Below are 15,656 nucleotides of genomic sequence, written 5' to 3'. Positions count from 1 at the left end.
CTCTTGTGGAACACCTAAAGGGTTAACAAAGTTTGTAAACCCAGTTTTGAATACCTTGAGGGGTGTACTTTCTTAGATGGAGTCACTTTTTTGAAATTTCTATTCTAGGGGTGCAACAGGGGGCTTCAAATGGGACATGGTATAAACAAAACCAGTCCTGCCAAATCTGCCTTCCAAAACCCATATGGTGTTCCCCTCCTTCTATGTGCTACCGTTCGGCCAAACAGTAGTTTACGACCACATATGGGGTGTTTTTGCAAACTACAGAATCAGGGCAACCCATTTTGAGTGTTGTTTGGCAGTTAACCCTTGTTTTACTCCTGGAAAAAATTGATTATATTGGAAAATTTTCCAAAAAATATAAATTTCAAAATTGTTTCTCCATCTGCCATTAACTCTTGTGGAACACCTAAAGGGTTAACAAAGTTTGTAAACCCAGTTTTGAATACCTTGAGGGGTGTACTTTCTTAGATGGAGTCACTTTTTTGAAATTTCTATTCTAGGGGTGCAACAGGGGGCTTCAAATGGGACATGGTATAAACAAAACCAGTCCTACCAAATCTGCCTTCCAAAACCCATATGGTGTTCCCCTCCTTCTATGTGCTACCGTTCGGCCAAACAGTAGTTTACGACCACATATGGGGTGTTTTTGCAAACTACAGAATCAGGGCAACCCATTTTGAGTGTTGTTTGGCAGTTAACCCTCGTTTTACTCCTGGAAAAAATTGATTATATTGGAAAATTTTCCAAAAAATAGAAATTTCAAAATTGTTTCTCCATCTGCCATTAACTCTTGTGGAACACCTAAAGGGTTAACAAAGTTTGTAAACCCAGTTTTGAATACCTTGAGGGGTGTACTTTCTTAGATGGAGTCACTTTTTTGAAATTTCTATTCTAGGGGTGCAACAGGGGGCTTCAAATGGGACATGGTATAAACAAAACCAGTCCTACCAAATCTGCCTTCCAAAACCCATATGGTGTTCCCCTCCTTCTATGTGCTACCGTTCGGCCAAACAGTAGTTTACGACCACATATGGGGTGTTTTTGCAAACTACAGAATCAGGGCAACCCATTTTGAGTGTTGTTTGGCAGTTAACCCTTGTTTTACTCCTGGAAAAAATTGATTATATTGGAAAATTTTCCAAAAAATAGAAATTTCAAAATTGTTTCTCCATCTGCCATTAACTCTTGTGGAACACCTAAAGGGTTAACAAAGTTTGTAAACCCAGTTTTGAATACCTTGAGGGGTGTACTTTCTTAGATGGAGTCACTTTTTTGAAATTTCTATTCTAGGGGTGCAACAGGGGGCTTCAAATGGGACATGGTATAAACAAAACCAGTCCTGCCAAATCTGCCTTCCAAAACCCATATGGTGTTCCCCTCCTTCTATGTGCTACCGTTCGGCCAAACAGTAGTTTACGACCACATATGGGGTGTTTTTGCAAACTACAGAATCAGGGCAACCCATTTTGAGTGTTGTTTGGCAGTTAACCCTTGTTTTACTCCTGGAAAAAATTGATTATATTGGAAAATTTTCCAAAAAATATAAATTTCAAAATTGTTTCTCCATCTGCCATTAACTCTTGTGGAACACCTAAAGGGTTAACAAAGTTTGAAAAAACAGTTTTGAATACCTTGAGGGGTGTAGTTTCTAGAATGGGGTCATTTTTGGGAGGTTTCTATTATCTAAGCCTCACAATATGACTTCAAACCTGAACTGGTCCATAAAAAGTGGGATTTTGAAGATTTCTGAAAATTTCAAAATTTGCTTCTAAACTTCTAAGCCTTGTAACATCCCCAAAAAATAAAATATCATTCCCAAAACAATTCAAGCATGAAGTAGACATATGGGGAATGTAAAGTCATCACAATTTTTGGGGGTATTACTATGTATTACAGAGGTAGAGAAACTGAAAATTTGAAATTTGCTAATTTTTCAAAATTTACGGTAAAAATTGTATTTTTTTATGCAAAAAAATTAACTTTTTTGACCCAATTTTAGCAGTGTCATGAAGTACAATATGTGACGAAAAAACAATCTCAGAACGGCCTGGGTAAGTCAAAGCGTTTTAAAGTTATGAGCACTTAAAGTGACACTGGTCAGATTTGCAAAAAATGGCCTGGTCCTTAAGGTGAAAATGAGCCTGGTCCTTAAGGTGAAAATGAGCCCGGTCCTTAAGGGGTTAATAGGTACTTTACATTGAACGTCAATGGGGGACGGATCCGTTTGAAATTGCACCATATTGTGTCAACGTCAAACGGATCTGTCCCCATTGACTTGCATTGTAATTCAGGACGGATCCGTTTGGCTCTGCACGGCCAGGCGGACACCAAAACAACTTTTTTTTTCATGTCCGTGGATCCTCCAAAAATCAAGGAAGACCCACGGATGAAAAAACGGTCACGGATCACGGAAAAACAGAACCGCATAGTCATGAGGCCTTAACCGCATAGTCAGAAGGGTGGGGTGAGACTATAAAGGGTAGAAGTAATGACCACTGAGCAACAGCTGAGAAAAGGCAAGTGGTCATTAACCCTATCAACACTGAATCAAGAGAAATCAGGGAGGCAGTTAGATTCCTCCACGCTCAGCCAATCTCCTTGATTTCCTGACATCAGTCACCTGAGGGACCGTGACAATTACCTTCACTACAGATTACATCATGGACCTTTCTAACAGGTCAAAGAATACATTTTTTGTTGGAGTGCTCCTTTAGGAGTAAGTCCTAGAGAATCCTGAAATTTGATACCATAATTGGCAAGCTGTATTTTTTTCTGTGTTTTCCCTGTACCCTTAGCACATGTTCCCAATTTGCTCTACATAAAACCTCATACAGCCACAGTGGAGAAATTATGAATGTCAAAATGTAAGAAGGCGAAAAGAAAATCCTTTGGATCCTAAGGGTCAGAAATGACCCGGTCCAGAAGCATGACCATTCTAGGTAACTGTAGCCCTTGTTCATCTCAGAATGGGATGATAAAAGCCAGGATTACAAAACCGTCTTCTGTTTTTACTTACGGAAAATTCTGAAAATCTACTACTGTTTCAACTACTGTTTTTCTTGTTCTGGCAGCCCTTCCTTTACACGTTAATCAAACTTTATCTGTTTAAAAAAATGAAATTATTGATGTATTTTCAAGAAGATGCAAAAACGTCCAATGTCATCGGATTGGCTGAGAAAATAATATAAGCCAAAGCTGTTGGATTTCATAATCGACAGTAATTGCAGGTTCCATAAATGTCTGCACTAAATCTTCCTATTTACGTCAGTACATTCCTGAACCTCGAAAAAGGTTGTACTGCTGTAGTAAAACAACATGCAGGTAGAACCGCTGTACGGAGAAAAAACTGTGTGGAAAATGCATGCAAAAACCTAAAACATTCAGATTTCTAATCTAGAAAACTCATTCAGACCTTTTTTATCAACTGGATTTTTTTGTGCTCGATGGATGTAGGTTAGGTAGGATGTTTTGCATTGTTAGGCCACCTTCACGTGGCAGTATGTTGGTTGGTATTTTCTGTCGGTATTTGTAAGCTAAAATCAGGAGGGGAACAAAAACACATACTGTACACAAAAAAATATTATTTTTATAGGGGTTGTCCCATCTGGACATGTATTGCATTTCCATAGGATATACCTCTAGCAGTGGCGCCACAGCCTTCCCTAGACCATGTCATGTCAAATTCATCAGTCACGTGGCATAGGTGCAGCCCAATCCTGTTAAAGTGAATGGGGAGGAGCTGCAATACCAAGCACAGCCACTATACAATGTATGGCGCTGTGTTTTTGTGAGCTGAGAAAAGGATGCGGCGCTACTGAGCTCCGGTGCCTTCTCAAACAGCTAATCGGCGGGGGTCCCGGGTGTCAGAACCCCACTAATCAGATACAAATGATCTATCCATTTTGTAATTAACTCTGATTTCATGCTGTTGTCCTGTTTTATGATTGCATTTTACAGAAAACAGGCCTCTATGAATATAAAATCTACGGTGGTCTGGCCGATTGTCCAGCAGAGCTTTGCGCCGATGTGTACATGGATTTGGATTACAGAAAGAAATGGGACCAGTATGTAAAAGGTATATATTCAGAACCATGTAAAAAACAACATAAACATGACCAGATAGAACCAGCCCTGGACCTCACATGGATCCAGAGATCTCCTCAGTCATCATTGCTCTGCTAGATTTATATGAAGCTGTTAGCTCAGGGGGAGTGTCCTTTCTGCTGCCGCTTAGGGGGAGATGAAGGATGAAACTGAGCATGTGCGACCATCTCATGAGCAGGACAGAGAAATAAGAAAAAATAACAAAAAGCAGGTGGCGCTATACAGATAAATTTTTATTGAATAACTATTTACTTGCATCCAGTTACAAAGGGATTCAGATCCAGGTGCTGGTTTGAAAACTGTAGAATATTTTTTGTGGTACAACCCCTTTTACGGGGTCTTCAGTGTGTTTTTTTTATTTTTTTATCTATCCTCTTTTTCATCATGAAAAGAATGCTTTTGTTTTACGTTTTAAAAAATCTGCCAGCCTTCCCCCTGTATTCATTTCAGCTGCACATGACCCCGGCCGTGCCAGGTACGAGACTCGTACATTCACAGGGAGTGTGTCCCAGCTGAGATAGATAAAAACCTTAACCTTAACCTTTTGATATTTTATATCTTCTTAGATTGATATATTCTTTTATGTGAAACTCTCACGCCTGCCCTACAGTCGTGCTGATCATTTTCCATGTGTAAAAATGTATTTGCATTGTATTGTGCTGTGTCACACAAAATCCATAACCAAATGTCAATGCTTCCTTCTTTCCATTTGTGTGTACTTGGAAGCCATGGGAAGATAAGTAACACACAGCAAACTTGCTACTGCCCCCTGATGGCTAATATAAGAACAAGGTTGTTAAAGGGAATGTATCATTAGTTAATTGCATATTTTTATTATGAGATTTTTTTATTTTATTATAAAAAACATATTTTTTAAAAATTTCTTTTTTCCATGTTTTTGTTTCGATCATAAAATCTAGAAATATTTCAGCCTTCACGCTGGCCCTCAGAGCAGTCACAGAAAGTTGACACTTCTTACTTTCTGAAGCTCACTTGTCAGCTTTGCTGTATGACCTGGGTCAGAATTGGCAGAGTCATTGCACGCTCATTAGAGGGTGGGTGAGTAAACCCTGCCATGCACATGAGATGATGATCTGACTCATTGAAGTTTGTGTGAGTGATCGCACCAGTAGTATTTTAGACTAAACTGGCCAGCCGAGTTCCTGGTCCTTGATCACAATAGCAAATGATCGGCCGATCATGCCATACACGTATAGTTGTCAGACAAAATTTTCCATCCTGGTTGACGCATTTTTAACAGCCTAAAGTCAGCCATTGTGAAAGATCGTTTGGGCTAGTTTTTCAAGAGATGGTTAATGGTTTTGGCTTGTATATGCCCAGCTCTAATTACAGCTCCATAGTATTGATTGATTCCTAGATAAGGCATCATAGCAACACTAACAGTACACAGATTAGGCTCTGTATCTCCCCTGTCCATCCCTGGTTGTGGAAGGAGAGGGGGTGGATTCCTTCCCTTCTCTAAATGGAGAAAAACACATTAGATTTATGATGGGGAATCGGACTATTTTGGTGGGACTGGATGACCATCTGTTGGGAATTAAAAGTTTAGCCAATGTTCGTCTGCAAATGTCGGATGTAGAAAAAAAACTATCAGACACATGGAATGCCTGATCCCTTTCTTCCAAGGAGATAAGCCACAACGAGAGATTTATGGCAACAGTTTTATTGCCTCTCCCCACTGAAAACACATGGATAAAATGAGCATACATGGACTGTATTTTTCAGACTATAAGACCCACCCCAGGTTTAGACAAGCAGAAAATAAATGAAAAAATATTTCTCTTTAAAACTTCCCTGGTTGTTTAATTAAGTTGAGAGGTCAAGGTCATTAGCTTTGAGGTCTAGGGTAGCTTCTGTTAACTTAATTTTGTCACAACTCTGCTATACACACACAGCTCTGCTACATACACCCATCTGTGGTGTATATACACTGCCTGTCCCAAAAAAAAAAGTCGCCACCCAAAAAAAAAAGCATTTAGCTTTGATTACGGCACACATTCGCTGTGGCATTGTTTCGATAAGCTTCTGCAATGTCACAAGATTTATTTCCATCCAGTGTTGCACTCATTTTTCACCAAGATCTTGCATGGATGATGGTAGAGTCTGACTGCTGCGCAAAGCCTTCTCCAGCCCATCCCAAAGATTCTCAATGGGGTTAAGGTCTGGACTCTGTGGTGGCCAATCCATGTGTGAAAATGATGTCTCATGCTCCCTGAACCACTCTTTCACAATTTGAGCCCGATGAATCCTGGCATTGTCATCTTGGAATATGCCCGTGCCATCAGGGAAGAAAAAATCCATTGATGGAATAACCTGGTCATTCAGTATGTTGAGGTCGTCAGCTGATCTCATTCTTGGAGCACATACTGTTGCTGAACCTAGACCTGACCAACTGCAGCAACCCCAGATCATAGCACTGCCCCCATAGGCTTGTACAGGAGGCACTAGGCATGATGGGTGCATCACTTCATCTGCCTCTTTTCTTGCCCTGATGCGCCCATCACTCTGGAACAGGGTAAATCTGGACTCATCAGACCACATGACCTTCTTCCATTGCTCCAGAGTCCAATCTTTATGCTCCCTAGCAAATTGAAGCCTTTATTTCTGGTTTGCCTCACTGATTAGTGGTTTTCTTACGGTTACACAGCTGTTCAGTCCCAATCCCTTGAGTTCCCTTCGCTTTGTGCGTGTGGAAATGCTCTTACTTTCACTATTAAACATAGCCCTGAGTTCTACTGTTGGTTTTCTTCAATTTGATTTCACCAAACGTTTACTTGATCGCCGATCACGATCATTCAGGATTTGTTTCCCGCCACATTTCTTCCTCGAATACGATGGGTCCCCACTATCCTTCCAGTTTTTAATAATGCGTTGGACAGTTCTTAACCCAATTTTAGTAGTTTCTGCAATCTCCTTAGATGTTTTCTCTGCTTGATGCATGCCAATGATTTGACCCTTCTGAAACTAACATCTTTTCCACGACCACGAGATGTGTCTTTCGACATGGTTGTTTAAGAAGTGAGAAGCAACTCATTGCACCAGTTGGGGTTAAATAACTGGTTATGGCCCCCTCAACTCGTGGCATCATGAAAGGTCCTCTCCCTGCAGCTTATAGACCTCCAGCATCTAGATGGCTGTTTTTATCGTCCAGCCTCCTCTCCTGTCTGCACTGATCACACAAAGCGCTGTATGGGCGTTCTGCTGGATCATTATGGAACTATTAAGGGAGGTCTGGTACTAGTGGATCACACTGACTGTGGACTATAAGACGCAGGCAGTTTTCAAACAAGATTTTTGCTTGCTGAAGTGTGTCTTATAGTCCATAGTTCAGCTATTGAAAATGTATTGCCAGTTTAGAGGGGTATTTCTATCTTGGAGTTTTATGGCATATCCTCCTCTGGGACATGAGCCTATCTTGAGAACACTGTTCCATTCACCTGTGGCAGCGTATGGAGGGGTGATTTAGACCTCGATTTATTTGCCCTGAACTTTAAGTGCTTAGTTAGCCCCGTGGACAACATTCTCGTTCTCTCTTTCCAAATATTCTCCTGAATTGAATCACCTAAAATTCTGATTCTAAGGATTCCAAATTTTTCCCAAAAATTGGGGTGGAATTCTGATTCTATATTATTGTTTTTGTCATCTCTGCTCCTGACCTATACTATTCATTTTGATTCTGTAGCTCTATACGAAGACCAGAATGGAGAAGACAAAGTGATATACTGGGAAGTGAAATATCCATTCCCTCTGTCTAACCGGGATGTATCCTTTTTGTTTTTACCTTGAAAAATGTGTGTGATTTGTGTAAGCTACAAACAGAAAATTAATGCGGCACCAGTTTAAAGGGGCGTTCTCATCTCAAGAATTTATGGATGATTCACAGGTCCTGTATGCAGGACCCCCACATGAATATTAGATATTCTAGCAGTATGTCATTAAAAGGTATGTCTGGTTTATACAAATTAATTAGAAAAGCCTCAGGATGGTGCAAAAAAAAATCATACTCCTCTCACCGCTCCCATTTCAATGCTTCCCAGTCCCTTCGTGTCCTCTACCTTGTGCCTCTTGACACACAGGACATAACCACTCAACCAATCACTGATCACAGCTGTGACCTGCTTCAACCAATGACTGGCTGAGCGATCATTTACTGTGTGTTGAGAGACACCGGGAAATGAGCTCGGTGGAGGACCGGGAAAGCATCAGAACAGGAGTATGATCTTTTAAAAAAAAAAGTTTTACACCATTCTAAGGCTTTTTTAAATCCTTTGTAATTGTCCGGACTACCCAACTAATAGATTCCCTGAGACTGTTCCTTCAGAGAAGGGGTTGTCTCACCACATTCAACCACTTTCAGTGGGAACCTTCACCACGAGTCCATCCTTGACAAAAGGTTTCACCACGGGTCCATCCTCGACAAAAGGTATTTTATACTCTATACAGTATCTGATTAGTGGGGGTCTGACTACCAGCACCCCTGCCAATCAGCTGTTTGAGGAGGCAGTTTACCAAGCACAGCTCCATCCACTGGATCAGGTCTGTGCTTGGTATTGCAGTTTGGCCCCATTCACTTAAACTGAGATGTTCCTAGGCCACATGACAGATGAACGTGACATCACTGGCCTAGGGTAAGCTGCGAGGAGGGCTCACTAGAATGCCACAACCTCTTCAAGCAGCTGATCAGTGAGGGTGTCGCTGGTCGGACCCCGACCGAACAGATACTGATGACCTTTCCTGAGGGCAGATCATTCATTGATGTAAACTTCACTGATCCATCTGAATTACCAATAAAAATGTATTCAGTGTCTAAATCATATGATTTTATATTTCCTTACATTTGAATGAAGTATGTGTATGTTCGAGATCGGAGGGATTTGGACATAGATGAGAGAAAAATCTTTGTCATTTTGGCTAAGAGTGCATCAGTTCCACAATATCCAGAGAAGTCAGGAATTATCAGGGTCAATGGCTACAAACAGAGCTTGGCAATAGAGAGTGACGGCAGCAATGGCTGTAAAAGTAAGAAAGTTGGGGAAAACTGAGATTTACAAAACAAGCTCGTAAAACTTTCAGCCTTTTATTTCCCTGTTTTTTACATTGCAGTCTTTATGTACTACTTTGATAATCCAGGTGGCATGATCCCTTCATGGCTTATTAATTGGGCAGCCAAGGTAAGTTTTCTGCTTTATGTAATTCATTTTACAATTTTAGGGGGGGGGTTGTGTCATCCCTTGCCTCTAACGATAACCTTTCCAATCCCCTGCCACTCCCCTGCTGAAGCTACTGACTCTATTGTTCCTGCTCCACCGATGATGTGGTGTACCAATAAGTGGCCGCCACAATGATGATGTGCTGACACCACTGAGGTCACCACTGGTGAACACTGACTGTAAGCACGTTATTGCTGGAACTGAGCGGAGCAGGGGACAGAGCGTCAGCACTGAAACGGCAGTGGAGTTGTAAGGTGAGTTTAATATTTTTATTATTTTAGACCATTGTAATCTGTATTTGTAAATTATTTCATGGGGTTGGACAACCCTACTAAGGCTACTTTCACACTAGCGTTGTTTGAATCCGGCGTTCAATTCCGACACCGGAACTGCCGGAAAAACGTGTGAAAACGGATTACATTTGAATCCTGATCAGGATTTTGATCACAATGAAAAAATGCATTGGAAAAAACGGATCGGCCATTTATGGACTTTAACTTTTTTTTCACATTTTTCGGGTTTAAAGAGGACCTTTCACCGATTCTTACCCTATGAACTAACTATACAGATAGGTAGAGCGGCACCCGGGGATCTCACTGCACTTACTATTATCCCCGGGCGCCGCTCCGTTCTGCCGCTATGCCCTCCGGTATCTCCGCTCACTAAGTTATAGTAGGCGGAGATACCAGTCCCTAAGTTATGGTAGGCGGAGTCTGCCCTAGCGCTGGCCAATCGCAGCGCAGAGCTCACAGCCTGGGAGGTTATTTTCTCCCAGGCTGTGAGCTCTGCAGTGCGATTGGCCAGCGCTAGGGCAGACTCCGCCTACCATAACTTAGGGAACGGAGATACCGGAGGACATAGCAGGAGAACGGAGCGGCGCCTGGGGATAATAGTAAGTGCAGAGAGATCCCCGGGTGCCGCTCTACCTATCTGTATAGTTAGTTCATAGGGTAAGAATCGGTGAAAGGTCCTCTTTAACATGCAAAAGCCGGATCCGGTTTGACGGAACACACGTTAATGCAAGTCAATGGGAAAAAGACCGGATCCGGCGTTCAGTCAAAGTGTTCAGGATTTTTGGCCGGAGGTAAAAATACAACATGCTACGTTTTTCTGAAAAGACTGATCAGTCAAAAAGACTGAACTGAAGACATCCTGATGCATCCTGAACGGATTACTCTCCATTCAGAATGTATTAGGATAAAACTGATCAGTTCTTTTCCGGATTCGAGCCCCTAGGACGGAACTCAGCGCCGGAAAAGAAAAACGCTAGTGTGAAAGTACCCTAAGATGGTTTGCTTGTGAGTCCATGTCTAATAAATTAATTTAGTTTGTTTTAGAGACCTTGTATTTGGTTGCTTGGTGACATACTATAGCTTAAAGGAGTTTTCCATTTTTTTTATTTATTTATTCAATAGAAGTGTATTTATTTGTATAATATGGCAGCCTGTCTCTAGGTGATGTTCTGTAGTTAAGTTATAGGTGTTGTCCAAGACTGTTACTCCAGCTCCAGGGGCTGGGCATAATCTCAAAGTAAAAAAAGAAACACCTCTTCAGGTTCCAGGTCCAGCACAAACTCCCATTGCCTCCACTTTCAGTCCCACTAGGACCAGAAATGTGACGTGTTTAGACCCCCGTATCCGATCCTCAGATCAGACCCCCATTAGACCTCAATTTCAGACCCCCATATCAGATCCTCACATCATACCCCCATATCAGGACCTCAGATCAGACCCCCATAAGACCTCCATGTTATACTCCCCTATCAGGACCTCCATGTCAGACCTCCATATCAGAGATTAGATTAGACCCCCATATCAGACATCAGATCTTAAAATAAGTAAATTAACTTGCCTCTCTTGCTCCGCCACTACTCTGCAGGTCTGGCGGTCTCGCCTACAGTCACGCTCCCTGGTCTTCTCTGAGCCCTACTTCCTGACGCTGTACACAGTCAGAACAGTGCGGCGCTCAGAGGAAGACCAGTGAGCGGTGAGTTTAGGCCGTGCAGCACTTCACTCGCCACTCCCAACTCTACTGTATACTAGTGAGCACCTCCTGGAAAAAACGCTCACTAGTATTCGCTTTATAAGACGCGCTGACATTTTGGGGGGGAAAGGGCGTCTTATAAAGCATAAAATTATAATATTTTTCCCCTTAGATGAGGAAAAGTCCTCTGGATCTGCCTCACAGGATAAATGTCTGAATCGGATGGACATGTCTTTTTCATCCTTCCAAACAAAGTTACTATTATTATCACCATCATTATTATGGGATAGTAGGTCTCCTTTAAATATGATTATACTTTTTCAGAAGTGACCACTTTTTGCCACTGCTACTGGCGCCTCAGCCCATTTCCTTCCACCCATCTGTTAGGTAGGAGGCTGTAAAGCAGCCGCTTATTAATTTCATTACTGAGCCTAAAACTAAAGCAGTCGACGCCAATTAAACAAGTGCTGATGTCATTTTTTCCTGTATCCTGCTGCTCCAGATAAGGAATTGACGTAAGGAGACAAGAATATTGTACAAAATCTGATTACAAGATGTCTATGTTTTAAGGAGAAGGGTGTGGGCTGAAGCTGTTGGGTTGATGATGGAAAACAAAATCTTTTGTATGTGCATGTTGAAGTAGCCTTGGATGACTGTTTCGATGCTTTAATTCCTGCAGATTCTTAGTGTTAGGTGTATACTAACGGTAGCTTGTAGGAGGACATTGCGCGCACGAAGCAACCTGAATTACATATTGACAGCATGGAAAGCAGTGTGGTGTTCTGCATCATTGACTTTTGAAAGTTTATTCCTGAATCCCCTGAGTCTTTTGGTGGGATTGTAACAACGTTGTACACGTGCAAAAGTCGCAAGTGTCTTTTTGCACCAAAAATTTTGACACTTTGCCATTTTCCACCTCAATCTCCACGCTGGGCGTGAGGAGGTTGGCACCAGAAAACTGGCACACCTTACATCAGAAATCTATGGCAGCGCCTTTGCTGGCTTACATTTATTTCTCTGGTCATCGTACGCCAGCATGAAAAAGTATAATCATATTTAAAGGAGACCTACTATCCCATAATAATGATGGTGATAATAATAGTAATAATAATGGAAAGAGTATCCGACATTTTATTAGTGAATAATCTGTAGATCTATAATTATTGTTTTTTGTTTTTGGCATTTAGGTTAGGTCATCAAATATATTTGCTCTAGATCATATCCCCACAGTGGGCCGCCCCCCCTTCTAGGGTCATCTAGAGGCTTTCAGGAGGTTCCTGAATATGGGATCGCCCCTGTTGGGGCAGCCATTCCGTTTGTAGGAAGTGCCGAAGGCATAGGGGCAGGATTAGGGAAAGAGCCCTATCCTGAATACCCAGTTGTTATATTATGTATGTTTATTACCTTCTTTATGTTGATGGGGGGTTACTTTTTAATGTATATTTATTAAAGGCTACATTTTTCTGGCTATGTTAGTTTTCTCTGCTCTCCCCCTCCGTTCTCTCAGTTTTAAGGACAGCAGCAGAAAGGGGGAGGAGGTTGTACATGGCCGAATGCAGTGTTGAAAAGGTTGGAAAGCATTATAAGTGTTTTGGGAAAGAAGATCTCACAGTCTGTTGATAGGGAGGAAAGCACACAAAGGCAGTTTAAATGAGGAGGTGGTGAATCACATGCAGGCTTCAGGGGAAGGGTGCAGTCAAGCAGCAAAAAGGAGAAGAGATCCCTCGGGAAAGCAGTATAAGTATGCGCCTGTGCTGATACATGAGAGCTAATAAAGGCAGCAGCATCCTGGACTCACCAATCTCACTTCCCCTCCCCAGGCAAGTAATGTTTTGGCAGTGAAGGTAAGCATGATGCCTTTAGAGATGATAAAAAGAGTACGGGCTCATGCACATGACCATATATAGTGGGTACACGTCCAATCCACATATGTTGCGACTTGCACACAGAATCATTAATTTTTATGGGTCCGCAAAAATTTTTGATAGCTCATGGCTGTCATCCATGTGCTGTCCACATCTGTGTGTCTGTTCCGCAAATTATAGAACATGTCCTATTCTTGTCTATTTTGCGAAGAAGTATAGGCATTTCTACAAAGAAGTTGCGTCATGCACACGGCCGGTACCTGTATTTTCTGAATCCATGGTTTGCAGACATTTTCTTCATTCTGATTCTCTACTTTTGTTTCTTATAGAGTGGCGTTCCAAATTTCGTAAAGGACATTCAGAAGGCGTGTAAAGGATATACAGCGAAAGACTCTTCAAAGTAGACAAAACAAGTGCATTCTTTTAAAGGAATTTTCTATGCTTTTTGTTAGGAAAAATTACAGCTTACAATGCTGTAGAATAACAAAAGGAGCATTACTCCCCTTACCACTCTACTCCCCTGCTGCTTCTTTGCTTATACAGTTGTGTTCAAAATTATTCAACCCCCACTGAATTTGAGTGTTTTGGCCAGTTTGACATTGATTTTGATCATTTCAGTCATCTTGTTTACAATTAAATCAAAGAGGCACTTGTAAGTCAGACAAATATAACATAACATTTATAATGAAATAACCACAAATGTCTTTTCTGTGCTCACATCATTATCCGTTTTATTCAACCCCCAAGTGACATTCAATCTTAGTACTTAGTACAACATCCTTTTCCAGTTATAACAGCTTTTAAACGTGAAGCATAGCTTGACACAAGTGTCTTGCAGCGATCTACGGGTATCTTCGCCCATTCTTCATGGGCAAAAGCCTCCAGTTCAGTCACATTCTTAGGCTTGCGCGCTGCAACTGCTTTCTTTAAGTCCCACCAGAGGTTCTCAATCGGATTTAAGTCTGGTGACTGCGATGGCCACTTCAAAATGTTCCAGCCTTTAATCTGCAACCATGCTCTAGTGGACTTGGAGGTATGCTTGGGATCATTGTCCTGTTGAAAGGTCCAACGTCTCCCAAGCCTCAGGTTTGTGACGGACTGCATCACATTTTCATCCAATATCTCCTGTAACTGAAGAGAATTCATGGTACCTTGCACACGCTGAAGCTTCCCTGTACCTGTAGAAGCAAAACAGCCCCAAAGCATGATTGACCCTCCCCCACCATGCTTCACAGTAGGCAAGGTGTTCTTTTCTTCATAGGCCTTGTTCTTCCTCCTCCAAACATAGCGTTGATCCATGGGCCCAAACCGTTCTAATTTTGTTTCATCAGTCCACAGAACACTATCCCAAAACTTTTGTGGTTTGTCCACATTACTTTTGGCATACTGCAGTCGACTCTTCTTATTCTTTGGAGACAGCAAGGGGGTGCGCCTGGGAGTTCTGGCATGGAGGCCTTCATTATGCAGTGTGCGCCTTATTGTCTGAGCTGAAACTTCAGTACCCACATCTGACAAATCTTTTTTCAGTTCCTCAGCAGTCACACGGGGACTTTTCTCCACTTTGCGCTTCAGGTAGCGCACAGCAGTCGAAGTCAGCATCTTCTTTCTGCCACGACCAGGTAGCGTTTCAACAGTGCCCTTTGCCTTGAATTTGCGGATGATGCTTCCTATGGTGTCTCTTGGTATGTTTAACATCTTTGCAATCTTCTTATAGCCATTGCCCTTCCTGTGAAGAGAAATCACCTCTTCTCTTGTCTTCCTGGACCATTCTCTTGACTTCACCATGTTTGTAAACACACCAGTAAATGTCTAGAAGGTATCACAGTCCTTTTAAATCTGCCTAATTGGTGCTTATTATGCTTGATTGCTTCTCCTTGACATCCACAGGTGTTTTCCATACCTGATCGAAAACACTTGAATGAACCTCTGTTCTTAAGAGTGGTAGTCTTTAAGGGGTTGAATAATTGTGTCAAAGAAGAAATCACAAAAAAAACATTTAATACTGTATTAAAAAAACAATTGATGTCATTTTAGTTGCATTTGATTCTTTAAAAAGTCCTTGTAAGATTTCATTCTGAACACAATTACAAATGTACACTAAATTCCCTAAAACCCTTTACAGCATTGGGGGTTGAATAATTTTGAACACAACTGTACTTCTCCAGACCCCTTCCAGTCTCTGTTCTTCCTGTTCCCATGATGACATGTCAGCGCATGAGACCACAGCAGCCAGTCACTTGCCGCAGCAGTGACCTCAGTGGTACTGACATGTCATCTCTACAGCCAATGATAGGCTGTAGTGGTCACATGTTGTGTCCACATAGCAAAGGAACAGGAAGACCGCTGCAGGGAAGTGGTAAGGAATTGGACAGCCCCTTCAATGTGATGTCGGATAACAAATAAACTAAACTTGAATTGATAATATGTAATTTTAAATAATAATTTCATTATCGAATAGTCTCTTTTTATT

At 41.7% G+C, this 15,656-nt stretch overlaps 1 protein-coding gene across 2 annotated transcripts in view; it reads left to right on the top strand.

Moving 5' to 3' along the window:
* Positions 1-13,722, top strand: part of LOC121003200 (phosphatidylcholine transfer protein) — a 35,121-nt gene extending 21,399 nt beyond the window's left edge. Inside the window, exons 2-7 of one of the 2 annotated variants that reach the window (XR_005779439.1) lie at positions 3,961-4,078; positions 7,811-7,890; positions 8,976-9,147; positions 9,232-9,299; positions 9,409-9,592; positions 13,516-13,647. Coding sequence is in view for 1 of the 2 variants with exons in the window: in XM_040434852.1 (XP_040290786.1) it covers positions 3,961-4,078; positions 7,811-7,890; positions 8,976-9,147; positions 9,232-9,299; positions 13,516-13,590 (513 nt within the window). In the remaining variant the exon portion in view is untranslated. Of the gene's footprint in view, positions 1-3,960; positions 4,079-7,810; positions 7,891-8,975; positions 9,148-9,231; positions 9,300-9,408; positions 9,593-13,515 lie in introns of both variants that reach the window. The other variant, XM_040434852.1, reaches the window with a different exon arrangement.
* Positions 13,723-15,656: the final 1,934 nt, after the last annotated feature.

This window comes from Bufo bufo, chromosome 6 (genome assembly GCF_905171765.1).
Source record: "Bufo bufo chromosome 6, aBufBuf1.1, whole genome shotgun sequence".
In the NCBI taxonomy this organism is placed as follows: Eukaryota; Metazoa; Chordata; class Amphibia; order Anura; family Bufonidae; genus Bufo; species Bufo bufo.
This window is presented reverse-complemented; position numbering and strand designations above follow the sequence as displayed.